The sequence below is a fragment of the Giraffa tippelskirchi genome, chromosome 9 (assembly GCF_054371585.1).
Source record: "Giraffa tippelskirchi isolate mGirTip1 chromosome 9, T2T-mGirTip1v1.2.pri, whole genome shotgun sequence".
In the NCBI taxonomy this organism is placed as follows: Eukaryota; Metazoa; Chordata; class Mammalia; order Artiodactyla; family Giraffidae; genus Giraffa; species Giraffa tippelskirchi.
The window spans coordinates 55,136,103-55,162,317 of record NC_137283.1 but is presented as its reverse complement, the minus strand read 5'-3'; the positions used below and the strand labels follow the sequence as shown (position 1 = coordinate 55,162,317).

Genomic DNA, 26,215 nt, shown 5'->3' with positions numbered 1-26,215 from the left:
AACTCTTTGCGACCTCATGGACTGCAGCACGCCAGGCTTCCCTGTCCATCACCAACTCCTGGAGCTTGCTCAAACTCATTTCCATCAGGTTGGTGATGCCATCCAGCCATCTCATCCTCTGTCGTCCTCTTCTCCTCCCGCCTTCAATCTTTCCCAGCATCAGGGTCTTTGCCAGTGAGTCAGTTCTTCACATCAGACGGCCAAAGTATTGGAGCTTCAGCTTCAGCATTAGTTCTTCCAATGAATATTCAGGATTGATTTTCTTTAGGATTGACTGGTTTGATCTCCTTGGAGTCCAAGGGACTCTCAAGAATCTCCAACGCCACAGTTCAAAAGCATCAATTCTTCAGTGCTCAGCTTTCTTTATAGTCCAACTCTCACATCCATACCTGACTACTGGAAAAACCACAGATAGACCTTTGTTGGCAAAGTAATGTCTCTGCTTTTTAATATGCTGTATAGGCTGGTCATAGCTTTTCTTCCAAGGAGCAAGTATCTTTTAATTTCATGGCTGCAGTCATCATATGCAGTGATTTTGGAACCCAAGAAAATAAAGCCTGTCCCTCTTTCCATTGTTTTTCCATCAATTTGCCATGAAGTGATGGGACTGAATGCCATGATCTTCCTTTTTTGAATGCCGAGTTTTAAGTCAGCTTTTCACCCTCCTCTTTGACCTTCATCAAGAGGCTCTTTAGTTCCTCTCTGCATTCTGCCATAAGGGTGGTGTCATCTGGATATCTGAGGTTATTGATATTTCTCCTGGCAATCTTGATTCCAGCTTGTGCTTCATCCAGCCTGGCATTCCACATGATGTACTCTGCATATAAGTTAAATAAGCAGAGTGACAATATACAACCTAGACGTACTCCTTTCCCAATTTTGAATCAGTTCATCATTCCATGTTTGGTTCTAACTGTTGCTTCTTGACTTGCATACAGGTTTCAGATTTAGTTAGTGCAAGTGAAAAGTCACTCAGTCGTGTCAGACTCTTTGTGACCCTCCATAGACTGTAGCCTGTCAGGCTCCTCTGTCCATGGAACTCTCCAGGCCAGGCTACTGAAGTGGGTACCTGTTCCCTTCTCCAAGGGATCCCAACTCAGAGATTGAACCCAAGCTTCTGGCATTGCAGGCTATTTCTTTACTGTCTGAGCCACCAGGGAAGCCCAAGAATACTGGAGTGGGAAGCCTATCCCTTCTCCAGGGGATCGTCCGGAGCCAGGAATCAAACTGGGGTCTCCTGCATTGCAGGTGTATTCTTTGCTAGCTGAGCTACCAGGGAAGCCCTTGCTATTTGTTTAAGTCACTGCAAAGGCCCTAACTCTACCATCTGTCCATCAGCTTCCCAGAGTCAGGAGAACTCCTTTGCATTTTTTCCTACAGCCAGAGATGTAACTCTCAAGCTTGGTAGTGAGACAGAATCACCTGAGACTGGGAAGTTTTTTAAATTCCTAAAGCCCGGGCTCATGCCAGACTAATTAAATCTGAATCTCCACAACTGGAAGCCAGATTATCCGTATTTTTTTTAAAGCTTTCCAGAAAACTGAGCATGGTGGCTGCAACGGCGCACTGAGCGTGGCCGAGAGGAGCTACCCCGGGCCGGAGGTCAGGGGCAGCGGCCGAGAGGAGATACCCTGCGTCCGAGGTAAAGGGTGGCAGCTGCGCTTTGTTGGAGCAGCCATGAAGAGAGACTCTGCGTCCAAAGTAAGAAAAACCCAGGTAAGACAGTGGGCACTGAGAGAGGGGATCAGGGGGCAGACAGGCTGAAACCACAGTCAAGGACAACTAGCCAATCTGATCACATGGACCACAGCCTTGTCTAACTCAGTGAAACTAAGCCATGCCATATGGAGCCACCCAGGACGGACAGGTCATGGTGGAGAGGTCTGACAGAACGCGGTCCACTGGAGAAAGGAATGGCAAACCACTTCAGTATTCTTGCCTTGAGAACCCCATGAACAGTATGAAAAGGCAAAAAGATAGGACATTGAAAGATGAACTCCCCAGGTCAGGAAGTGCCCAATATGCTACTGGAGATCAGTGGAGAAATAATTCCAGAAAGAATGAAGTGATGGAGCCAAGGCAAAAACAACATCCAGTTGTGAATGGGACTGGTGAGAGAAGCAAGATTTGATGCTGTCAAGAGCAATATTGCATAGGAACCTGGAATGTTAGGTCCATGAATCAAGGCAAATTGGAAGTGGTCAAACAGGAGATGACAAGAGTGAACATCAACATTCTAGGAATCAGTGAACTAAGATGGACTGGAATGGGTGAATTTAACTCAGATGACCATTGTTTCTACTACTGTGGGCAGGAATCCCTTAGAAGAAATAGAGTAGCCATCACAGTCAACAAAAGAGTCTGAAATGCACTACTTGGATGCAATCTCAAAAACGACAGAATGATCTCTGTTCATTTTCAAGGCAAACCATTCAATATCACGGTAATTCAAGTCTATGCCCCGACCCGTAAAACCAAAGAAGCTGAAGTTGAACAGTTCTATGAAGACCTACAAGACCTTCTAGAACTAACACCCAAAAAAGATGTCCCTCTCATTATAGGGGACTGGAATGCAAAAGTAGGAAGTCAAGAAACACATGGAGTAACAGGCAAATTTGGCCTTGGAGTACAAAATGAAGCAGGGCAAAGGCTAATAGAGTTTTGCCAAGAGAACGCACTGGTCATAGCAGACACCCTCTTCCAACAACACAAGAGAAGACTCTACATATGGACATCACCAGATGGTCAACACCGAAATCAGATTGATTATATTCTTTGCAGCCAAAGATGGAGAAGCTCTATACAGTCAGCAAAAACAAGACCGGGAGCTGACTATGGCTCAGATCATGAACTCGTTATTGCCAAATTCAGACTGAAATTGAAGAAAGTGGAGAAAACCACTAGACCATTCAGGTATGACCTAAATCAAATCCCTTATGACTAAACAGTAGAAGTGAGAAATAGATTTAAAGGGCTAGATCTGATAGACAGAGTGCCTGATGAACTATGGATGGAGGTTCGTGACATTGTACAGGAGACAGGAATCCAGACCATCCCCAAGAAAAAGAAATGCAAAAAAGCAAAATGGGTGTCTGAGGAGGCCTTACAAATAGCTGTGACTAGACGGGAAGCAAAAACCAAAGGCGAAAAGGAAAGATATACCCATTTGAATGCAGAGTTCCAAAGAACAGCAAGGAGAGATAAGAAAGCCTTCCTCAGCGATTAATGCAAAAAAAATAGAGGAAAACAATAGAATAGGAAAGACTAGAGATCTTTTCAAGAAAATTAGAGATACCAAGGGAACATTTCATGCAAAGATAGGCTCAATAAAGGACAGAAATGGTAGGGACCTAACAGAAGCAGAAGATATTAAGAAGAGGTGGCAAGAATACACAGAAGAATTGTACCAAAAAGTTCTCCACGACCCAGATAATCATGATGGTGTGATCACTCACCTAGAGCCAGACATCCTGGAATGTGAAGTCAAGTGGGCCTTAGGAAGCATCACTAGGAACAAAGCTAGTGGAGGTGATGGAATTGCAGTTGAGCTATTTCAAATCCTGAAAGATAACGCTGTCAAAGTGCTGCACTCGATAGGCCAGCAAATTTGGAAAACTCAGCAGTGGCCACAGGACTGGAAAAGGTCAGTTTCCATTCCAATCCCAAAGAAAAGCAATGCCAAAGAACGCTCAAACTGCCGCACAATTGCACTCATCTCACATGCTGGTAAAGTAATGCTTAAAATTCTCCAAGCCAGGCTTCAGCAATACGTGAACCGTGAACTTCATATGTTTAAGCTGGTTTTAGAAAAGGCAGAGGAACCAGAGATCAAATTGCAAACATCTGATGGATCATCGAAAAAGCAAGAGAGTACCAGAAAAACAGCTATTTCTGCTTTATTGACTATGCCAAAGCGTGTGACTGTGTGGATCACAATAAACTGTGGAAAATTCTGAAAGAGATGGGAATACCAGACCACCTGACCTGCCTCTTGAGAAACCTGTATGCAGGTCAGGAAGCAACAGTTAGAACTGGACATGGAACAACAGACTGGTTCCAAATAGAAAAAGGAGTACATCAAGGCTGTATATTGTCACCCTGCTTATTTAACTTATACACAGAGTATATCATGAGAAATGCTGGGCTGGAGGAAGCACAAGCTGGAATCAAGATTGCCGGGAGAAATATCAATAACCTCAGATACGCAGATGATACCACCCTTATGGCAGAAAGTGAAGAACTAAAGAGCCTCTTGATGAAAGTGAAAGAGGAGAGTGAAAAAGTTGGCTTAAACCTCAGCATTCAGAAAACTAAGATCATGGCATCTGGTCCCATCACTTCATGGCAGATAGATGAGGAAACAGGGGAATAGTGCCAGACTTTATTTTTCTGGGCTCCAAGATCACTGCAGATGGTGACCGCAGCCAAGAAATTAAAAGACGCTTATTCCTTGGAAGGAAAGTTATGACCAACCTAGCCACCATATTAAAAAGCAGAGACATTACTTTGCCAACAAACGTCCGTCTAGTCAAGGCTATGGTTTTTCCAGTGGTCATGTATGGATGTGAGAGCTGGACTATAAAGCAAGCTGAGAGCCGAAGAATTGATGTTTTTGAACTGTGGGGCTGGAGAAGACTCTTGAGAGTCCCTTGGACTGCAAGGAGATCCAACCAGTTCATCCTAAAGGAGATCAGTCCTGGGTGTTAATTGGAAGGACTGATGTTGAAGCTGAAACTTCAATACTTTGGCCACCTGACGCGAAGAGCTGACTCAATGGAAAAGACCCTGATGCTGGGTAAGATTGAGGGCAGGGGGAGAAGGGGAAGACAGAGGATGAGATGGCTGACTCAATGGACATGGGTTTGGGTGGACTCAGGGAGTTGGTGATGGACAGGGAGGCCTGGCGTGTTGCGGTTCATGGAGTCGCAAAGAGTCGGACTCGAGTGAGCAACTGAACGGAACTGAACTGAACTGAGAAAACTCGAGAACACTGAATGAGGACCTGGCAAGTTTTTGTTTTTTTCCGTCTTGTCCCGGCACCAGATCTTCCCTGCACATAATTGCATCTCCCGTTCTTAGACCCAAGTGGACTCCTACTTGTCCTTGGAAGCGCAGCTCACGCTGCCGCTCTGCTAAGAGCTCTTTCGCAGGGTTTGTATCAGGACTCTGCGAGCTGATACGGGGATGCGCAGAGCGGCAGGGCAGCTCCAGGCCTCGGGAGGGACCGAAGGCAAAGGGACCTCCCGGGCTCACCTTCTGGTCTGAGCTGGGCCCCGCCTGGCGGTACACCCCAGAGCCGTAGGCGAAAGCCAGGCTCAGCTCCTTGGGGAAGTGAGACAGGATCTTGCGGAAGGCCACCCCCGAGCTCTGCAGCGCCTGCAGCGCCATGGGGCCGGGGTCACCCAGGGCCCCCCGGAGGACAGCGGGCGGGACCGGGAACCCGCTCGGGGTGGGAGATGGAAGCCGGGGACCCGCCTCGACGGAAGAAGCCTGGGGCCGGGGGACGAGAAGGGGGCGCCCGCAAGGACTCGGGGCGGCAGGTCCGTCAGACACAAAGTCTGTCAGACACGAAGTAGGTCAAGCCGGAGGCAACCGGGACACAACCCAGTGGGCAACTTCCTGCTGCTCAGGCGGCCACGCGGGCCACGCCCCCCGCGCGCACACGTGCTCCGAAGGCGCAAGAGCAAGAGCAGGCGCCCTCCCGGAGTGGGAACGCCAGGCCCCCGCAGCGCCCCCTGGTGGTAGGAGGAGCGCACTGCAGACTGGACGCCTGGGATTAAGCCTTGGACATGGGAGGGGGAGCGTGACAGCTGATTGAACTGCCTTTAAGCCTTAAAAGTCCTTGTTTGTTCTCGCCTCAAACCTCATTTTCATAAATGACTATGAAACCACATGTGTAGTATTGCAGGAGATCTTTTGGATGAGGTGAAATTCACATAATGTAAAATTGTATACTTTACAGTTCAGTTTAGTTCAGTTCAGTTGCTCAGTCGTGTCCGACTCTTTGTGACCCCATGAATTGCAGCACGCCAGGCCTCCCTGTCCATCACCAACTCCCGAAGTTTACCCAAACCCATGTCCATCGAGTCGGTGATGCCATCCAACCATCTCATCCTCTGTCGTCCCCTTCTCCTCCTGCCCCCAATCCTTCCCAGCATTAGGATCTTTTCCAATGAGTCAACTCTTCGCGTCAGGTGGCCAAAGTATTGGAGTTTCAGCTTCAACATCAGTCCTTCCAATGAACACCCAGGACTGATCTCCTTTAGGATGGACTGGTTGGATCTCCTTGCAATCCAAGGGACTCTCAAGAGTCTTCTCCAACACCACAGTTCAAAAGCATCAATTCTGCGGCGCTCAGCTTTCTTCACCATCCAACTCTCACATCCATACATGACCACTGGAAAAACCATAGCCTGACTAGACGGACTTTTGTTGGCAAAGAAATGTCTCTGCTTTTTAATATGGTGTCTAGGTTGGCCATAACCTTCCTTCCAAGGAGTAAGCGTCTTTTAATTTCATGGCTGCAATCACCATCAGCAGCGATTTTGGAGCCCCCAAAAATAAAGTCTGACACTGTTTCCACTGTTTCCCCATCTATTTCCCATGAAGTGATGGGACCAGATGCCATGATTTTAGTTTTCTGAACGTTGAGCTTTAAGCCAACTTTTTCACTCTCCTCTTTCACTTTCATCAAGAGACTCTTTAGTTTTCCTTCACTTTCTGTCAAATGGGTGATGTCATCTGCATATCTGAGGTTATTGATATTTCTCCTGGCAATCGTGATTCCAGCTTGTGCTTCCTCTAGCCCAGCGTTTCTCAAGATGTACTCTGCATATAAGTTAAATAAGCAGGGTGACAATATACAGCCTTGATGTACTCCTTTTCCTATTTGGAACCAGTCTGTTGTTCCATGTCCAGTTCTAATTGTTGCTTCCTGACCTGCATACAGGTTTCTTAAGAGACAGGTCAGATGGTCTGGTATTCCCATCCCTTTCAGAAATGTCCACAGTTTATTGTGATCCACATAGTCACAGGCTTTGGCATAGTCAATAAAGCAGAAATAGATGTTTTTCTGGAACTCTCTTGCTTTTTCGAATTTGATCTCTGGTTCCTCTGCCTTTTCTATATCCAGCTTGAACATCTGGAAGTTCACGGTTCACATATTGCTGAAGCCTGACTTGGAGAATTTTGAGCATCTTTACTAGCGTGTGAGATGAGTGCAATTGTGTGCTAGTTTGAGCATTCTTTGAGCATACTTTACAATTTAGTGCATTTATTGCATTCACAATATTATGCAACCATTGCTTCTATTCAGCTCTGAAACTGCAGAAGATTTTGAAGCTTTAGGGAAACACACGTAAGGCTAAAATCACCCCAAATCCCACCATCCAGAGACTATCACTGTTAAGATTTGGCTGTGCTTTCTTCCCATTAAAATCATCTCTAAATTCCATGATGGGTAGGAAAGTGCTTCATAAGTGGTAAAAACAAAAAACAAGAAAAACCCTCACCAATTTTCTCTAATATTTGTAATTAATATTAAGGGTGAGGAAGAGTCTTTTCCCCTTTGCCTTATGGATTGGGCTCACAAAGAGGCACATGAAATGCAGTTTCTGATGGAAATGGGATCCTAGGAAAGAGCTCACCTCTTCGTCAATAATTAAAGAAACTTGTGGGGCTTCCCTGGTGGCTCAGCAGTTAAACAATCTGCCTGCCAACGCAAGAGACACAGGAGATGTGGGTTTGAACCCTGGGTCAGGAAGATCCCCTGGAGAAGGAAATGGCAACCCACTCCAGTATTCTTGCCTAGAAAATTCCATGGACAGAGAAGCCTGGCGGGCTACAGTCCACGGGGTCACAGAGAGTTGAACACGACAGAGCGACAGAATAACACACACACACACACACACACACACACACACACACACACAGAAACTTGCTCCGGGTCACAGGGCCCTTCAGTCTGAATTCCTGGACAGGGAATTTTCAGATATGCTTCCCTTCTCCCCTGATGAGCCCGGCCTCTCAAGGATAACAGAAGTAGTAATAGCTAAATTTGGGTTTGGCTAAACGCTGTTGATGCGTTTCACATGCATTTTTCATTGCGTTCCTTCTACAGCCTTGGGGGAGGAGGTGATGCCTTCATTTCGCAGATGAAGCAGCCAAGCGTTCGAGAAAGCAATGTGCTGGGCATCACATCAGCCTTAGCAAACCGGAATGAAAACCCAACTCCGTGTCCTCCAGTCCTACTCTGCCCTTGAAGGGCTTTGGGCAGGGACCTGTCAGGCTCCAACGTTAGCCTGGACCGGAATGGAGGGAGAGGAGGCAGGGAGACCCCTTAGGAAGCTGTTCCTGGAGCTTCCCTGTGCATTAAGTTGCCTGGCCTGGGGTGATAGAGGCAAGAATAGGATGAATTCAATTAGGAAAAAGATGACTGGGTTTCAAACAGCCTCACGCCCTGAGGTGAGTGCTGAGGCTGTGAGGGGGTCGGTACAGGGCTGCCGCCTTGCAGGGACTCGGGGGGATGGAGGAGACAGACAACCCGGACCAGACCCTGCGGGGGTGAGGCTGGGTACCCAGGGCCCCTCAGGACCGCAGGAGGAGCCCCCGTCAGTTCTGCCTGTGCAGCAGAGACCAGCAGAGACCGTCAGCGATGGCCTGTGAGCCGGGTCTGGAAGAATGGGTAGGAGTTCATCCGGAAGATGACGGAAGGGAGACTCTACCAAAGAAGGACCCACAGGACAATAAGAATCGGTGAGGCTTGTTTCTGTTCTATTCTCAAGCTCTCTCGATGATCTTCTCTTCAGTCCCAAGACCCTTGGGGCAGGTTGTCTTAGACCATCATTGTTCACAAGAGGAGACAGGCCACCTGAAAGGAGAAGAAATTTCCCCAAGCCCCACAGTGAGGGCTTTCATTTTAAAATGAAAGAATACAAAATAAAAGCATGCAATACTTTTTTTGTAATTTGCTTTTTTTTCATTTAAACCATCAGTGACAACTTTTCATGTCAGAATATCTAGCTCTATCTCATTCCATTTATTAGCAAAATTTTCTAAAATACGGATATGCCAGCATTGTTTAAACATATTCATGATGATGGAAATAGATTATTTCTATTTTTTTGTACGTACAAACTACACTACAGCGAACATTCTTGTACACAGACCTTGGATATGTGCTAAGTTTTGCTAAAAAGTAGATTTTGCGAAGGGAACTTGCCGGGTCAAAGTGTCAGGACATTAACTAGTCCCCTCCAAAAAACTGGACCAATTCACACTCCCACCAAACAGGCTTCAGCTCTGGATATAAATAAAGATTCGGCAATGTTTCTGCATTCTTCTCCCTTGCGGGCTTTCACACATAATTATCAGTCATTTTAATTTTCATAAACACTTTCCTTCCTGATAATACAAAATCACCAGCTGGAAAGTTTCATCATGTTCCTGTGTGCATTTCGCTTCTCTCCAGAAAGAGGCAGAAGCAATGGAGCCAGAACACCTTCGTTTTCTTCAGCAGAAATCTCCCTCCTCCTAGCAGCTCATCCACTTCTCTTTAAATGACCGTGGCTTGCTAAGTTAGAAGCTATTTAAAAGCCCCAGTGTTCTATACAATTGCTTTAGGGTTCTATTGGAACTCTTATACCAAGGAAATAAAAGCGTTAGAGAGCCATTTTAAAATACAGATAAATGCCACTTGATTTGACTGAATGTTGGGCCTCGTTTTTCTGATTCCGGCTGTTGGCTTTGTACTCCTTAACAGTGACCTTGTCAGGCTAGGTTTCACCGGGAGGATGTTCGCCTATTTCATTTTCTGAAAAGCCCTGTGAAATCTCTATAACTTTTATGCCTTGGTTTTTCTTATAATCAGCGTTTAAGTCAAGGACATAAAATGTTTGGGAAAAGAAAAACTGAGTTCTGTGATCCTTATAATTAATCCTTTTTTCAGCTGATCTTCTGATGGAACTGGAGGAGAGGGGGCTTGATGACTGTGTGCTCAGAGGTGGTCACCCTGCCACAACCATCCCTTCTCAGCTGACTGACGTGTCCTAAGCGGGCCTGACTAACAGCATCTTTAGTGCATCTTTAGTCTCTGATCAGAGGTGCTGAGGTCCCACCTGAGTTTGAATCTGGGCCGCAGTAGTTAAGAGCTGTGTGACCTTAAGCAAGGCAGCTGAAGCTCTCTGTGCGTTCTTTTCCTCATCTGTAGAATGGGCATATGGATATGCTGCCATATAGGATTGTTGGGACAGCCAATGAAACAGTATCCAGGAAGTAAAGAGAATGGTGTTGGCCACTAAGCAAGCTCTTAGTAATGTTCTGCATTGTATTGAATTCGTAAGAGATGAAGTAGAAGAGGAATTAGGAAGCATAATTATACCTAATATCTTTATGGCACTTAGCATTTCAAGCAAAGAACTTTTCCAGACATAGCTTTATTTAAGTCTTAAAACAAATCCCGGTAAATGAGTGGTTACCAGTCCAATTTTACAGATGGATAAACTGCTGTGCAAAAAAATGATTTGCTTGAAGTTGCAGGACTAATGCCAGTCCCTGTGAATACAGTGCCAAGTATAATTCTTTTCATCTTGTACCATAAAAAGAACACAAACTATTTATTTTCCCAAGGGATTCATTCATTCATTCTCCCATTGAAATCTTCCTCTTCCTTTACCTTCAGCTCAAATTATCACCCCCTTCTGATCGGAAGTAATTGTTCTGTCCTCTGTGCTCTTATATAACCCTTTGCTCTTAGAGCTTAAAGCTTGTAGCTCTCCAGCCCTGGTATTAAATTTCAAATGTGTCTATCAAGAACAGTTACAAAAGTCCTGGGGACTCTGATGTCTGGTCCCCTGCTGACGGGACCGCGATCTCCCAATTCAGGCGCAGCCTCCTGAAGGCTCCATAAAACCTCCTGCACCCAAAGACCGGTGCACCCTCTGGGCTGGAAGAGCTTGAAAAAGTCACCTGGTGTGCAACTCTCACGCTGGTGGAATGCCCCGCTTCAGCCTCCTGGCACAGAGCTGTTGCCCCACCTAGGAACCACAGCATCCTCAGCGGAGCGGTCTGCCAGGGCTTGGCATGGGTCTTGAGGGTGAATGGTAAAGGAAAAGAAATTCTGAGACATAAACCTTGGAGTGTTTCTTCTAGCACATTCCCCTGGAATCAACAGCCTAGGAGCATGACTTTCTTTAGGTCTCTGATTGGGGGACTGAGTAACCTGAGTGGGGCGTGAAGCAGTGCTGTTGCCTGTGGACATTTCTTGTAGCAACAACTTGGAAACTGGTGGTAAGAACTGATGCTGAAGCTGAAGCTCCAATACTTTGGCCACCTGATGCAAAGAGCTGACTCAGTGGGAAAAGACCCTGAGGCTGGGAAAAATTCTGGGCAAGAGGAGAAGGGGACAACAGAGGATGAGATGGTTGGATGGCCTCACTGACTCAGTGGACATGAGTTTCGCAAACTCAGGGGGATTGTGAAGTGTTGTGGCCCTTTAAATGGGCCAGAACTTGGGGGTACAGAGTCGACTGATAAGAAAGTAAAAGAAGGAAGAAAAGAGACTGAGCAGCCTGAAGGGGACAGAGAGAGAGAGAGAGAGAGACACGGGGACCAGTGCTCTGGTGGAACAAAGGCGTTTATTTAACATATTGTGGGTATATATATATATATATATGTGTGTATATATATATATATATATATATACTCTCTTACAAGATAGCCCTTTTTAGCAGAGACAGGGATCAAAAATCTAACAAGTCATCCAGAAAGCCAGAGGCTAGAATCATTCTCAAGAGAGGGGGTTATAAAAGTTACTTTACATAACAGAATGGAAGAGAGTTGTAAATGGCTGCTGTTCACCATATGGAATTTCCATACGAATGAGATACATGAATTTCTATCATCCCTGAAAGTTGGCTTGCCAGCTCTCTGGCACCTGTATTCAGGTGCTGTTAAGGAACATAGAATTCATGCAAGACTGAAAACAGCATACAGGAAGCCTCCTGTTAAATGTATCCTGACAGTGAAGGACTGGGAAGCCTAGGGTGCTGCAGTTCATGGGGTCGGAAAGAGTCAGACACGACTGAGCCACCGAACAACAAAAGTGAGTAGCCACGAAGGGACCTGAACCTGGCGAGGAGTGACCCCACGGAACTGAGTGACCAAGCACACTCACATGCATATGTATATCCCCTCCCTTTCGAGCCTCCCTCCCACCCCTCCATCCCACCCCACTCCAATAATCTTAATGGCAGTTTTCATTTATTTAATAAATGCCAGATCCTGTGCTAGGCATTTGATATACAGTATCTTATTTAACCTAAAGCATACAACGTTTCTGTGTTTACAATGGTTAAAAAACTTTCAAAATATGCCACTAAGGACATATTTTTATGAGTTTCTTGTGATGAATTCATTCAACACATCTTTTACGAGGGTGTGTGTGTTTGTGTGTGTGTATGCCAAGTACTGGCTGGACCTTGGGTCTATAACAGCTCAAAGAAGACACAAGGTCTCTGCCTTCTTAAAATGTATCTGTACTATAGTCACCCTCTGTGGCAACTTGAAATAAGTTCTATCACAAACTGCATTTATAAACTGTGACTGTTTCTTTATCTGTAGAACCTCTGGTGTAAGAGTATGGCCACACGATTAGCTATTCAGTAAAGGAATTCTTTTACTTCCTGCGAAGCCTAGGCCGGGGGCAGCGGCTTACAGGTCCTAGGGCGGGCTGGGGGCCGGGGGCGGCGGCCAACAGGGGCTAGGCCGGGCCAGGGGCCGGGGGCTGGGGGCGGCGGCCGACAGGGAAAACTAGCTAATCTGATCACACGGACCACAGCCTTGTCTATCTCAATGAAACTAAGCCATGCCGCGTGGGGCCATCCAAGACGGATGGGTCATGGTGGAGAGGTCTGACAGATTGTGGTCCACTGGAGAAGGGCATGGCAAACCACTTCAGTATTCTTGCTTTGAGAACCCCATGAACAGTATGAAAAGGCAAAAAGATAGGACACTGAAAGATGAATTCCCCAGGTCAGTAGGTGCCCAATATACTAATGGAGATCAGTGGAGAAATAACTCCAGAAAGAATGATGGGATGGAGCCAAAGCAAAAACAATACCCAACTGTGGATGTGACTGGTGACAGACACAAAGTCCGATGCTGTAAAGAGCAATATTGCATAGGAACCTGGAATGTTAGGTCCATGAATCAAGGCAAATTGGAAGTGGTCAAACAGGAGATGGCAAGAGTGAATGTCGACATTCTAGGAATCAGCGAACTAAGATGGACTGGAATGGGTGAATTTAACTCAGATGACCATTATATCTACTACTGTGGGCAAGAATCCCTTAGAAGAAATGAAGTAGCCATCATGGTCAACAAAAGAGTCCGAAAGGCAGTACTTGGATGCAATCTCAAAAACGATAGAATGATCTCTGTTCGTTACCAAGGCAAACCATTCAATATCACCGTAATCCAAGTCTATGCCCCAACCAGTAATGCTGAAGAAGCTGAAGTTGAACGATTCTATGAAGACCTACAAGACCTTTTAGGACTAACACCCAAAAAAGATGTCCTTTTCATTATAGGGGACTGGAATGCAAAAGTAGGAAGTCAAGAAACACCCGGCGTAACAGGCAAGTTTGGCCTTGGAGTACAGAATGAAGCAGGGCAAAGGCTAATAGAGTTTTGCCACGAGAACGCACTGGTAATAGCAAACACCCTATTCCGACAACACAAGAGAAGACTCTACACGTGGACATCACCAGATGGTCAACACCGAAATCAGATTGATTATATTCTTTGCAGCCAAAGATGGAGAAGCTCTATACAGTCAGCAAAAACAAGACCAGGAGCAGACTGTGGCTCGGATCATGAACTGCTTATTGCCAAATTCAGACTTAAATTGAAGAAAGTAGGGAAAACCACTAGACCATTCAGGTATGACCTAGATCAAATCCCTTATGATTATACCGTGGAAGTGACAAATAGATTTAAGGGTCTAGACCTGATAGACAGAGTGCCTGATGAACTATGGACAGAGGTTCATGACACTGTACAGGAGACAGGGATCAAGAAAATCCCCATGGAAAAGAAATGCAAAAAAGCAAAATGGCTGTCTGAGGAGGCCTTACAGATAGCTGGGAAGAGAAGAGAAGCGAAAAGCAAAGGAGAAAAGGAAAGATATTCCCATCTGAATGCAGAGTTCCAAAGAACAGCAAGGAGAGATAAGAAAGCCTTCCTCAGCAATCAGTGCAAAGAAATAGAGGAAAACAACAGAATGGGAAAGACTAGAGATCTCTTCAAGAAAATTAGAGATACCAAAGGAACATTTCATGCAAAGATGGGCTCGATAAAGGACAGAAATGGTATGGACCTAACAGAAGCAGAAAATATTAAGAAGAGGTGGCAAGAATACACAGAAGAACTGTACAAAAAAGATCTTCACGACCCAGATAATCACGATGGTGTGATCACTCACCTAGAGCCAGACACCCTGGAATGTGAAGTTAAGTGGGCCTTAGAAAGCATCACTACGAACAAAGCTAGTGGAGGTGATGGAATTCCAGTTGAGCTATTTCAAGTCCTCAAAGGTGATGCTGTCAAAGTGCTGCACTCGATATGCCAGCAAATTTGGAAAACTCAGCAGTGGCCACAGGACTGGAAGAGGTCAGTCTTCGTTCCAATCCCAAAGAAAGGCAATGCCAAAGAATGCTCAAACTACCGCACAATTGCACTCATCTCACATGCTAGTAAAGTAATGCTCAAAATTCTCCAAGCCAGGCTTCAGCAATACGTGAACCGTGAACTTCCAGATGTTCAAGCTGGTTTTAGAAAAGGCAGAGGAACCAGAGATCAAATTGCCAATATCCGCTGGATCATCGAAAAAGCAAGAGAGTTCCAGGAAAACATCTGTTTCTGCTTTATTGACTATGCCAAAGCCTTTGACTGTGTGGATCACAATAAACTGTGGAAAATTCTGAAAGAGATGGGAATACCAGACCATCTGACCTGTCTCTTGAGAAACCTGTATGCAGGTCAGGAAGCAACAGTTAGAACTGGACATGGAACAACAGACTGGTTCCAAACAGGAAAAGGAGTACGTCAAGGCTGTATATTGTCACCCTGCTTATTTAACTTATATGCAGAGTACATCATGAGAAATGCTGGGCTGGAAGAAGCACAAGCTGGAATCAAGATTGCCGGGAGAAATATCAATAACCTCAGATATGCGGATGACACCACCCTTATGGCAGAAAGTGAAGAAGAACTAAAGAGCCTCTTGATGAAGGTGAAAGAGGAGAGTGAAAAAGTTGGCTTAAAGCTCAACGTTCAGAAAACTAAGATCATGGCATCTGGTCCCATCACTTCATGGGAAATAGATGGGGAAACAGTGGAAACAGTGTCAGACTTTATTTTTTTGGGCTCCAAAATCACTGCTGATGGTGATTGCAGCCATGAAATTAAAAGACGCTTACTCCTTGGAAGGAAGGTTATGGCCAACCTAGATAGCATATTTCAAAGCAGAGACATTACTTTGCCAACAAAAGTCCGTCTAGTCAAGGCTATGGTTTTTCCAGTGGTCATGTATGGATGTGAGAGTTGGACGGTGAAGAAAGCTGAGCGCCGAAGAATTGATGCTTTTGAACTGTGGTGTTGGAGAAGACTCTTGAGAGTCCCTTGGACTGCAAGGAGATCCAATCAATCCATCCTAAAAGAGATCAATCCTGGGTGTTCATTGGAAGGTCTGATGTTGAAGCTGAAACTCCAATACTTTGGGCACCTCATGCGAAGGGTTGACTCATTGGAAAAGACCCTAATGCTGGGTAGGATTGGGGGCGGGAGGAGAAGGGGACGACAGAGGATGAGATGGTTGGATGGCATCACCGACTCGATGGACATGGGTTTGGGTAGACTACGGGAGTTGGTGATGGACAGAGAGGCCTGGCGTGCTGCAATTCATGGGGTCGCAGAGAGTCGGACACAACTGAGCGACTGAACTGAACTGAAAGGAATTCTGGGGCTTCCCTGGTGGCTTAGACAGGAAAGAATCCTCCTGCAAGGCAGGAGACTCAGATTCCATCTCTGAGCAGGAAACATTCCCAGAGAAAGGAATGGTAACCCACTCCAGTGTTCTTGCCTGGGGAATCCCATAGACAGAAGAGCCTGGCAGGCTACAGTTCATGGAGTCACAAAGAGTCGGACACGACAGAGGATGCAGAAAAAAAGAAAAACACTAGGTAATTTTCCAAAGGCAATTTCTCTTTAAACAATGGAGAAAGAGCTGGAGGAGAAAGGAAGATTTGAGTTGTTTTTCTCTTTAAATCTTCTATGCCTTGGGAAGCATGGCAGAGAGCCTAACTTTTCATAATGTCAAAGACAAAAACCCACATAATCCCAGGTCATCCATCACTCCTGATTAAACCTTCAGGAGACTCTTAGGAGTTGGGGCGGCAACTAAAGAGCAATGAGTCTTGATTTTCAGCAATAGAAGGACTAAACCCCATAAATAAGGTTTTGCTTCGAAGCTAGGTAAGATGGTGAATTGGTTAGAGGGGAGCTGAGCAGACAGGAGATGACATGGATAATGAAAGATGAGGACTCTTTTGTTGGCCAGCAGACACGGAGACCAAGCTCTGTAGCCATATATCCATCCATCAATCCATCCATTATCCATCTCTCCATTCATCAGTTCAACAATGACCATCCGAGCATGTGTGTTATACACAAGAGTGAACAGAAAGAGTCCTTCTCAAGGAGGTCTCAGGTGGAGCTTCCAGGTACAGTTGTGTGGGGTATACACTGCATAACTTCAGGGGCCACTCTTGTGATCATCATTGTCTCTTGTGAGTTGTGCAGTGTATAACCGGGGCAGCTATGCCACAGTCTAGAGAGGAAGACAAACGAGTAAACGGGCCGTTGTGGCACCATAGTTAGGGTAAGTAGGGAGGGAGACTGTGGGAGCAGAGAGCAGGGGTATGTAGGTCATTGGCCATGGAGGTGGATTTCACACAAGGCTTCCTGGAGAGAGTGGGGTTAAAACTGAGCCCTGGGACTTCCCTGGTGGCCCAGTGGCTGAGACCCCACGGTCCCAGTGTAGGGGGCCTGGGTTCGATCCCTGGTCAGGGATCCCTAGATCCCATAGGCTGCAACTAAAGATCCCATGTGCCACAACTGAGTCTGGCCACAGCCAACTAAATAAATAAATAAAAATAAAAAATAAACTGAGCCTTGTGGGAAAATGGGAGTCAGCCAGGGAAAGATGTGGGAGAAAACGGTCCCAGCAGAGGGAAGAGCACTTAAAGAGCCCTGGAGGCAAGAAAAAGCTTGATACGTTCAGGGATCTATGAGTAGTTTATGTGACTGGGATGAGGAATGGGGGGGGCGGGCAAGGAATATGGAAGATGAATTTAGAGAGGTTGGCAGGGGCCACATCCCAGGGGTCCTTGTAGGGCCAGCTAAGACGCATGGGGTTTATCCTGAGGCCAGTGAGGACCAACTGAAGGAGGGGCATGACATGGTCAGAGTTGCTCCTTAGAATAATCATTCTGGTTGCCGTGTGGAAGGTGGGTTGGAAGGGGACCAGATGGGAAGCATGGAGTTTAGTAGGGGGCTGGGACATCACCCAAGATGAGAGGGCCCAAAGTAAGGTTGTGGAAGTAGGGAGTGGGGATGAAATAAGACAGGAGGTAGCACTGTCAGAATCTGATGATTGGTTAGAAAACAGAGAGGCTAGCAATAGAGAGATTAGGAATGAAGTGTGACCCCAGGGTGCTGGTTTGATCCTTGAGTAGGTAGTGGGGCCATTACTGAGCTGAACAGGGGGGTGATGATTGTGGGGAGATGGTCAGTTGAGTCTGAGTTGCTTGTGGGACCCATGGTGTTGATGAAGGCAGCATATACCCTGATGCTTGGGAGGGTGATGGAGGCATCCTTAAACCCCACAGTCCTTGGAGGTGCTCATCTGGGACCTTGTGAGGAACGAGAGGAAAAGAAGAGCTAGACTAGAACTCCAAGAATCACTGAATCTAAGGGACGCACTGACATCAAGGACGGGGGACTGAGGACAGCGACCCCGTTTTCTTCTTCCTGTGCCTCGTGGATTTCCAAGTTTGGCTTTAGCTACAGTACAGTGGGGTTGGGTGACCCATGAGCTCCTAAAGTATTCATCATTGCACCCAGCGACTGGCATAGAGCCTGGAAAATAGAAGGATTCATCTGATGTGGGTTGGAAAAAAAATGATTGAATGAATAAATTAAGAAGTGTAACTATAAAGAACCAAGACTTTCAAAGCAATATACAAATATTTACATATAACAAATATATCCCAAATCCTGTTGTTCCCTGCAAAGTGATCTCCTTAATGAATAATTACCTCCATGGAGGAAAAGGCTTTTAAATTATACCAACAAAGGGAGTTTCCTGGTGGCATAGTGGTTAGGATTCAGAGCTGGCACTGCCATGTGGCCAGGGTTAAATTCCTGGTCAAGAACTGAGATCTTATAAACTGTGTGGCATGGCCAAAGTACAAAGAAAAAAAAGGTATCCCAGAAAGAAAGATAACACGTAGAAAAAGATCTATACATTTGACTAAATGAAAGTAAAAAGCGTGACTTTTAAAAATCATTCAAGATTGAAAAAAGTGAGAAATTAGGGAAAATGACAAGACACACAAAGGGTTGGCTTCCTTGCTATGTAACCATTCCTTACAAAAAAGAAAAAAGCCAAATATTTCAGTATGAAAAATAAGCCAAAGTTATAAATAGGCAACACACAAAAGAACAAATACAATAAACCTATTAAAAAATTCCATCTTATGAATAATTCAAGCATTCATCTTAAAATAACATCTTCACTAATCAATTTGGCAATGAATTTTTAAAGTTTTAAACATATACATACTTTTTGATCCAGAGGTTCTATGTCTAAAAATTTGTATTGAGGAAAAAATAAGAGATGTGCAAAAAATAGATATATAGGAGAATATTATCACATCATAATTTTATTAGCAACAAAATTGGGAACAACAAAACAATAACAGGACATTACGAATAATTTGTGCTTTTGTTTTCAATCTTTTCTATTTTCTACTTTCTGCAGTAAAGATAAATGGCCTTTGCAATTCAGACAACAAATAAATGCTGCTTTTCTGAAAAAGTAAAAAAGAAGTCACCTTGACTACAGACATTCCTTTGGAAGGCTGCCACTGCTTAAAACCTGCCAGAGCCCCCTTGCTAGCAGTCTTAAGAGCTAATTTCTGAGACGCATAAGAAATTGATCATATTACTCTGGAGTCATTATTTCATTTTGGATCCAAAAAAAAAAAAAGCCATGATTCAGTTTCACCGCCCACGTAATTCATCTGCCTCTATATCAAATGACTTTAGGGTCTTGTGAAAAAAATCACTCTCCCAAAGTACGAAAATGTTCCCTTCTTGAAGAAATTGCAAAGGATTGTTGTTTAGACTTTTGGAATATATATATTTTGGAATATATATATATGCTTATCACGGAGCTCGGCATATGGAGCTCAATAAATAGTAGCAGTTGTTATCCCCATTTTCTTATTTGGTTTTATTTATTTCCGCAGTTGTCTAGGAGGCCAGATTGCTGAGGCCAGATGGGTGAATTCTCCAGCCAACGCTTTTGATAAAATACTGACTCATTCCATCAGTTTTTTTGGGGGTGGGGCGGGGTGGACATTCTGTAGCCTCCCACCTTAAAATGTCGAGATTCCAGGACCCAGAGAAGCAAATGAATAACGTCCAATTAACTGCCTCAGCAACATCCATGGACTGTGTGAATGGGCATCGTATTGACAGTTCCTCAATGTATGTTCAGAGAAGACAATGGCACCCCACTCCAGTACTCTTGCCTGGAAACTCCCATGGATGGAGGAGCCTGGTAGGCTGTAGTCCATGGGGTCGCGAAGAGTCGGACACGACTGAGCGACTTCACTTTCACTTTTCGCTTTCATGCATTGGAGAAGGAAATGGCAACCCACTCCAGTGTTCTTGCCTGGAGAATCCCAGGGACAGCGGAGCCTGACGGGCTGCCGTCTATGGGGTCCCGCAGAGTAGGGCACGACTGAAGCGACTTAGCAGCAGCAGCAGCAGCAATGTATGTTAATAAGTGATCTTTGAGATAAGGGACTGGATTTGGGGCCGAGCCTTGGTCTGCTCTCCACTGCCGCCTAGGGGCAGGGAGGGGACATGCTGCGTCTCCGGCCTGGTGGTACCTTCTGGAGAAGACGAAGGATTGCATAGTGTCACCTCTAGAGGGAGCTCAAGCTTGTCATCCCACGACACGAACGCGGGGTCTGGATGAAGATGAGAAGGGAAATGCAATCAAAACCCAGACCTCGGAGTGGGACAGACCTCCTTCGTATCCAGGCTCTGTCACTCACAGCTGCGTGACTTGGAGCAGACGCTCTCCTTCTCTGAGTTTCGCCCTCTGTTACAATGGGGATATAATGATATTTCACAGGCGTGTTTTGAATTGAGACAGCAAAAATAACCACTTAAAACGAGGTCTGATGCATCGCAGGTGCTCCACAGATGGTGTCTCCAGATTCAAAGCATGTGATTAGTACATACTGCCAGCGGGGTGTAAAGAGATCATTGAAAGAACTGGTTGTGGGAGGAAACCTCTTAGATTTTTGTTTCCTTGAAATTTCAGGATTGCACTTCTCTCTTCTTTCTAGTGAATCCAGGGCTGGGCTTCTGCCCCTGCAGGCAGGCTCTGGCCCCTTGGAATGGAAGACCTGTCCATGTTGGGGAGAGCAGAAAAGAGCGGGTGGACTGGGTGAGTCAGGACAGTGGCTCTGCCCAGAGTCAGAAGATCCAGGATCAGAGTGTGGGGCTGGAAAATGAGAACCAGGGAGAGCACATAGTTTTCCTTTTACACACCCAGCCTGATCTGGGGAGTAGCTGAAGTGCTGAGAAGGAGTCTGGGATTGCCTTCCAGAACGAGTGTTGTGATCAGTTACCAATGACTGCCTGGTGGTGGACAAGAAACTGAGGGCAGGTATTTGCCCCTCGGTGGTCTGACAAGTGCTCTTCATTCATGGTTCGTGGACCAGGGCTGATCTTTAGGCTGTTTGAAACTGGTCTACTGACAAGGGAAGAACTGAAATTGAGAGTTAAGTGTTCAAAAAAATTTATAGTAATTGGACAGGGTAACTTTATTGAATCTCGTTGAATCTATTGAGTTTGTTGAATCTAATAATAAAACATTCAGGCTCTTATTTGCATGTTTTTTCTTATTTTTTTCTAGTAATTCACTTTTATCATATTTTATCAAATTATCTGTCCGTGATAGATGCAGAGAGGGAAGAAAGGAAGTGGTCCTTCACCAAAAAGACTTTGAGAAGCCCTTACTGTGAGCTCCAAGCAAAAGGAGTCCTTTCTGTTCCTAAACTGACCAGCAAGCTTATTAGAACAGGAGGCAACAAAGTCACGAGGATAAGTTACTGCTGACATTTCTGCAGCTCTCCCTCAGGAACCTGTAGCCATGAGGGGCTGGTGGAGAGTTCAGAAGTTTGAGGTCCTGACTGCCTTTGCCTCAGAGAATGGTCCAGAAACCAGATACTCCCGTTTGCTTTTTTTTTTTTGCCTTTTGTCCTCCCAAAGGTTGATTTGCTTTTGGGAAAACTGAGGCAGCTCCACAAATATGACATATGTTCTCACAAAAATTTTCCAAAGTGGGATGGTTGACATGGATACTCCAGGTTCCTATGGAGACTCTGGGGAGGGTGTTTGCAAGCGTCCTGAGTGGCTGGCCCAGGGATGTGCCCCAAGAAAATGACACAATGCACATGCAGAGGGCTGCCAGCTGGCTCAGTCCTAAGGGTATGTTTACCTCCTTTGTTCAACCTAACTGTAGATTTGGGTGATCCGATTTGTGTAGCAGCTGAGCACTATAGGGAATGACAATTCCCAGGAAATCACTTATATGGAAATCATGAAACAAGAAGCTTACGGGAGGGGAAAGCAGAGAAAAGCCAAATGCTTAGCAGAAAATTGTGATCATGCAGGCAGTCGATGCACGGGAAGGGTGAGTGGGCAGATGACGGCCTTGCCCCTCACCTGGGAGTTCTTTCTACTCCCCCAGAAGCAAGAGCATCTTGCCTGCAGCCAAGGCTTTGGACAGTGGTCCCAGAGGCTCCATCCTCAAGGGGTGTGGGACCACTAGTGGTAGAGGCCACCTGTTGTCGTGGTCCAGAGCCTGGGAGGGAATCAGACAGACCTGGGTTCAAACCCCAATCACTGCGCCATCGTGGGCAGGTTGCCTCACCTTCGAGATACACAGTTTCCCCATCTTTGACGTGGGATGGCGTTGGGATCCTCTCAGGGTCCTCGGGATCTAAGCTGACAAACCCTGAGGGACAGACACTGAGGGCTCACCCGGGTGTAGCCCCCTACACATTCTCATTGGGTGGGCTTTGAAGAGCTGACCTGGGATGAATGTGGGAGGCCATGTGGTCCAGCTCTCCTATATTTTCAGAGAGAATCCCTGGAGCCCAGAGAGGGGCATGGAATTGCCCGAGGTTAACGTGCCAGGACTGGGTCCAGACCCAGATTTCTTGACTAGCCAGCTTGCTTAAAACAAAAATAAAAAAACCTCAGAACTGCTTTGTCATCCAAGTTCAGAAGTGCTCTAAAGCTAAAATGGTTTCCTAGTTTTTAGCTTACTTTTGAGAGTAGCTTGGGTTCTAGCTCAAGCCTTAGTAGGGGTTCAGATCAGAATCCTGGCTTACTGGAATACCTTTGCCTCCTGGGAGAGAAGTCATCCTTAGGGAGAGGGTGCCTGGCATAACAAGCTTGCATATATGCATGCTCAGTCGTGTCCGACTCTTTGGGACCCCATGGACTGTAGCCCACCAGGCTCCTCTGTCCATGGGATTCTCCAGGCAAGAATACTGGAGTGGGTAGCCATTTCCTACTCCAATAACAAGCTTGGCTGGTCAGCAAATTCTTGTCTTCAGATGGGGTCATGTCCATGCACGGTGGTTCCCCCATGACTCTGGCTGGACCCTAGACACTCCTCTCGAGGTCCTTGCACAAGAGGATTGTAAGTGACCTGTTTTACTAACAATTCTATAATGTTTTGAGTGTGATCAGCACACTCTGTGACAACTTCTAACAGAGAGTGGCAGGAAGGGAGGGGAGAAGCGTTTGCTCCACTTGGCTGCTACACACAGGGCAGCTCTGACCACCTGGAGATTTCAGTCGTGGCAGGAGATGGTTTCATGAAGAAGAGACACAGGGAGAGAGGGCAGGTGGAAGCCTGTTATGGTGGAGGTGAGTCTATTCGAGTTGCAGTTGACACAGCTAGTTGTCTATCCAGTACCATTGCCTCTTTGCCAAATGAACTACCATCTTGTTCAAAGAGGCAATGAACTTGGCCCGAATGATGGATTGCTAATAAGTCTATACCCTACTTTCCCAGGATCCCTTAAAATTAAGGAATAACTATGTGCCTTTGTCTGGTCAATGTGCCCTGACAGGCAATCTACTGTAGATACTTCTAAGAAAGTATACAGAATATAAGCATTGGGGGAGGGGAGAGGTGACTTGTCCTCTTTCTTCTTCTTCCTGCCTGAAATGTGATGTGATGGCTGGAGCTGCAGCAGCTATTTATTTAGAATCTCCATTAGGTAGTTCAGGCAAAATAAAAGAAAACAAACACTCTCCTATTTGTTTATGCCACAAAGGTAAGGTTTCCTGTTCTTTGGGGGCACAAAACATTCCAAACTTGATAAGAAAAGAAGACCTGCTTCAGAGTCCAAAGGATGTTGGACTTGAGAGGAAAGTGGATTCTGCAGAGAGCTCTGTTGTTCTGTATAGTAATTTGGGTTATAGCATGGTACTTAGGTAATGCAGTCTGAAGCAAGAAGGATTAACAGACATGGTTATTGGAAAGGAAGGAACAAATATGTGATCATTTGTAGATACTGTAATTGTGTATGTGAAAAATTCTAAAGAATCTACACAAATGATTAAATAAATAAATGAATTTAGCAAGGTCTCTGGAAACATGGTTAATGTACAAAAATAATTTTATGTCTAAACACTAGCAACAAACAAATGAAAAAAGAAATTTAAGGAATCTCTTTATAATAGAATAAAAGATGTCAAATACCTAGAAATAAATGGAATGAAAGATGTATAATACCTTAAACCCTACAAAACATTATTGAGGGGAAAAAAAATCTTTTTTTTTTTTTTTTATAAATTTATTTATTTTAGTTGGGGGCTAATTACTTTACAATATTGTAATAGTTTTAAAAAAAGAAAGGATGTTTCATTGGCAAGACTCACTATTGTGAAGATGACAATTCTTACCACATTTGTTTGTAATTTTAATGAAGCCCGGGGAGGACAAAAAGAAAGCCTAACAAGTATTTAGATAGTTATTGACAAGCTTGGCAAAGAGCTGAAAATAGCCAAAGCAATTTTGAAGAAGCATAAAGCTGTCTTCATTATTATAGCTTTTTGTTACTATCAGATACACAAGCATGCTAAGTCCCTTCAGTTGTGTCCAACTCTTTGTGACCCCATGGAGTGTGGCCCGCCAGGTTCCTCTGTCCATGGGATTCTCTAGGCAAGAATACTACAGTCGGTTGCCATGCCCTCCTGCAGGGGATCTTCCTGACCCAAGGATCGAACCTGCGTCTCTTAGGTCTCCAGCACTGGCAGGCAGGTTCTTTACCACTTGTGCCGCCGGGGAAGCATCAGATGTAAAAAAGCGACAAAAGATGATGGACAGACAGGCTGACAGAATAGGATGGAGAGGCAACTACCTGAGTGAATCTTACAGTTATGAAGAATGAAAGAAGATAAACACAAAAGGTTACATGTCATATAACTTAGATTTATACAAAGTTCGGAAACAGACAAAGTGATTCATGGTATTAAATCAGGATGGTAGTTACCCTAGGAGGCAGGAAGTGGGAGTGCTGAGCAGGAAGGCACTTCCGGGGTCTGATGGTATTGTTTCTTGATCCATGTCTGTTATTCTTCTATGCAATGGTCACCAGTTAAAATATTAAAGAGTGTGGCCTCTGAAATCAGACTGAAATCAGAAGAAGAAAGGCAAATGAGTTAATATCTATAAAACTCTTAACACTATCTCTGGCTATTACTGGGACTTCCCTTGTGGTCCAATGGCCAAGACTCCATGCTCCCAATGCAGGGGGGCCCAGGTTCGATCCCTGCTCAAGGAACTAGATCCCACATGCTGCAACTAATACCTGGTGCAGCTAAATAAATATTTTTTTCAAAAATATTGGCCACTATTATTTCAATAATAACAAGAGTGGATCCCAAGATTGGTGATAGGTAGGGAAAGAACTGGTAAAGAATTAGTGTTTGGTCTTCCCTGGTGGCTCAGATGGTAAAGAATATGCCTGCAATGCAGGAGGCCTGGGTTTGATCCCTGGGTTGGAAAGTTTCCATGATGAAGGGAATGGCTACCCACCCCGGTATTCTTGCTTTGAGAATTCCATGATCAGAGGAGCCTGGTGGGCTACAGTCCCTGGGGTCACAAAGAGTCAGACAGGACTGAGCGACTAACACTTTCACTTTGTAGCCAAAATGATAAAAAAAAATCAAGATGGTCCCTCAGACTATTCACTTGCCTACTTGCAAGCTAAAGTGTTTCCAAATCAAGATGAACCTGAGCCAACAAAAGAGCTGGAAATCCATGGTGGTGTCCAGTTATTCCCTAGCTTGTTAGCTAGCACTAAAGTTTGAAGGAAGAGGTTTCCTCATTAGTGTGCAAGTTTAAGAAAGAAAAAAAAAAGAAAAGAATTCAGTTTCTTTGCTCATTAATTTGTCCGTCAGCTAAAAGCCTATGATTGAAGACTGCCTCCAGCTTTTCGCTTACAGTTGTCGTCCCAAGACATTCCCGGTTGTCAGCTGCCAAAGCTGGGTCTTTGCTGGTAGATAGACTGGCAAGCCCTCACCTTTCCTTTCTCCTGGCCATCTGCCTGTAAGCTTCATATCTCATTATAGAAGAAAAGCTTTTGTCCTCCCGTGAAAGGGTTTTCAGGCTTCAGCAATCAGAAGGGGAGGTAGACAGTCCTGTGTCCTGGGAGTCACCTTGGTGGAGGGCAGAGAACCGTGGTGTGCCCTGCGGTGAAGAACACAAAATAAGAACTAGTAATGGTCCTGCTCTTTAGAACAAAAGCCTGCCAGCTGGTTCAAAATGTCA

The 26,215-nt window shown here is 45.2% G+C and overlaps 1 protein-coding gene and 1 long non-coding RNA gene across 5 annotated transcripts in view; both read right to left on the bottom strand.

The window, feature by feature from the left end:
* LOC145520284 (phosphatidate cytidylyltransferase, mitochondrial-like) overlaps positions 1-5,671 on the bottom strand; it is a 39,400-nt gene extending 33,729 nt beyond the window's left edge. For 2 of the 4 annotated variants that reach the window (XM_081526391.1, XM_081526389.1), the window contains exon 1: positions 5,254-5,671. In XM_081526391.1, the coding sequence (XP_081382517.1) occupies positions 5,254-5,388 (135 nt within the window). In that variant the 5' untranslated portion in view covers positions 5,389-5,671. The remainder of the gene's footprint in view (positions 1-5,253) is intronic. The other 2 variants (XM_081526390.1, XM_081526392.1) reach the window with 2 other exon arrangements.
* A 3,080-nt stretch (positions 5,672-8,751) lies between these two features.
* Positions 8,752-26,215, bottom strand: part of LOC145520282 (uncharacterized) — a 120,841-nt gene continuing 103,377 nt past the window's right edge. The window contains exons 3-5 of the long non-coding RNA XR_014064374.1: positions 25,968-26,134; positions 24,936-25,075; positions 8,752-8,869 (exon numbers count right to left, since the gene is read on the bottom strand). This is a non-coding gene — a long non-coding RNA (uncharacterized LOC145520282). The remainder of the gene's footprint in view (positions 8,870-24,935; positions 25,076-25,967; positions 26,135-26,215) is intronic.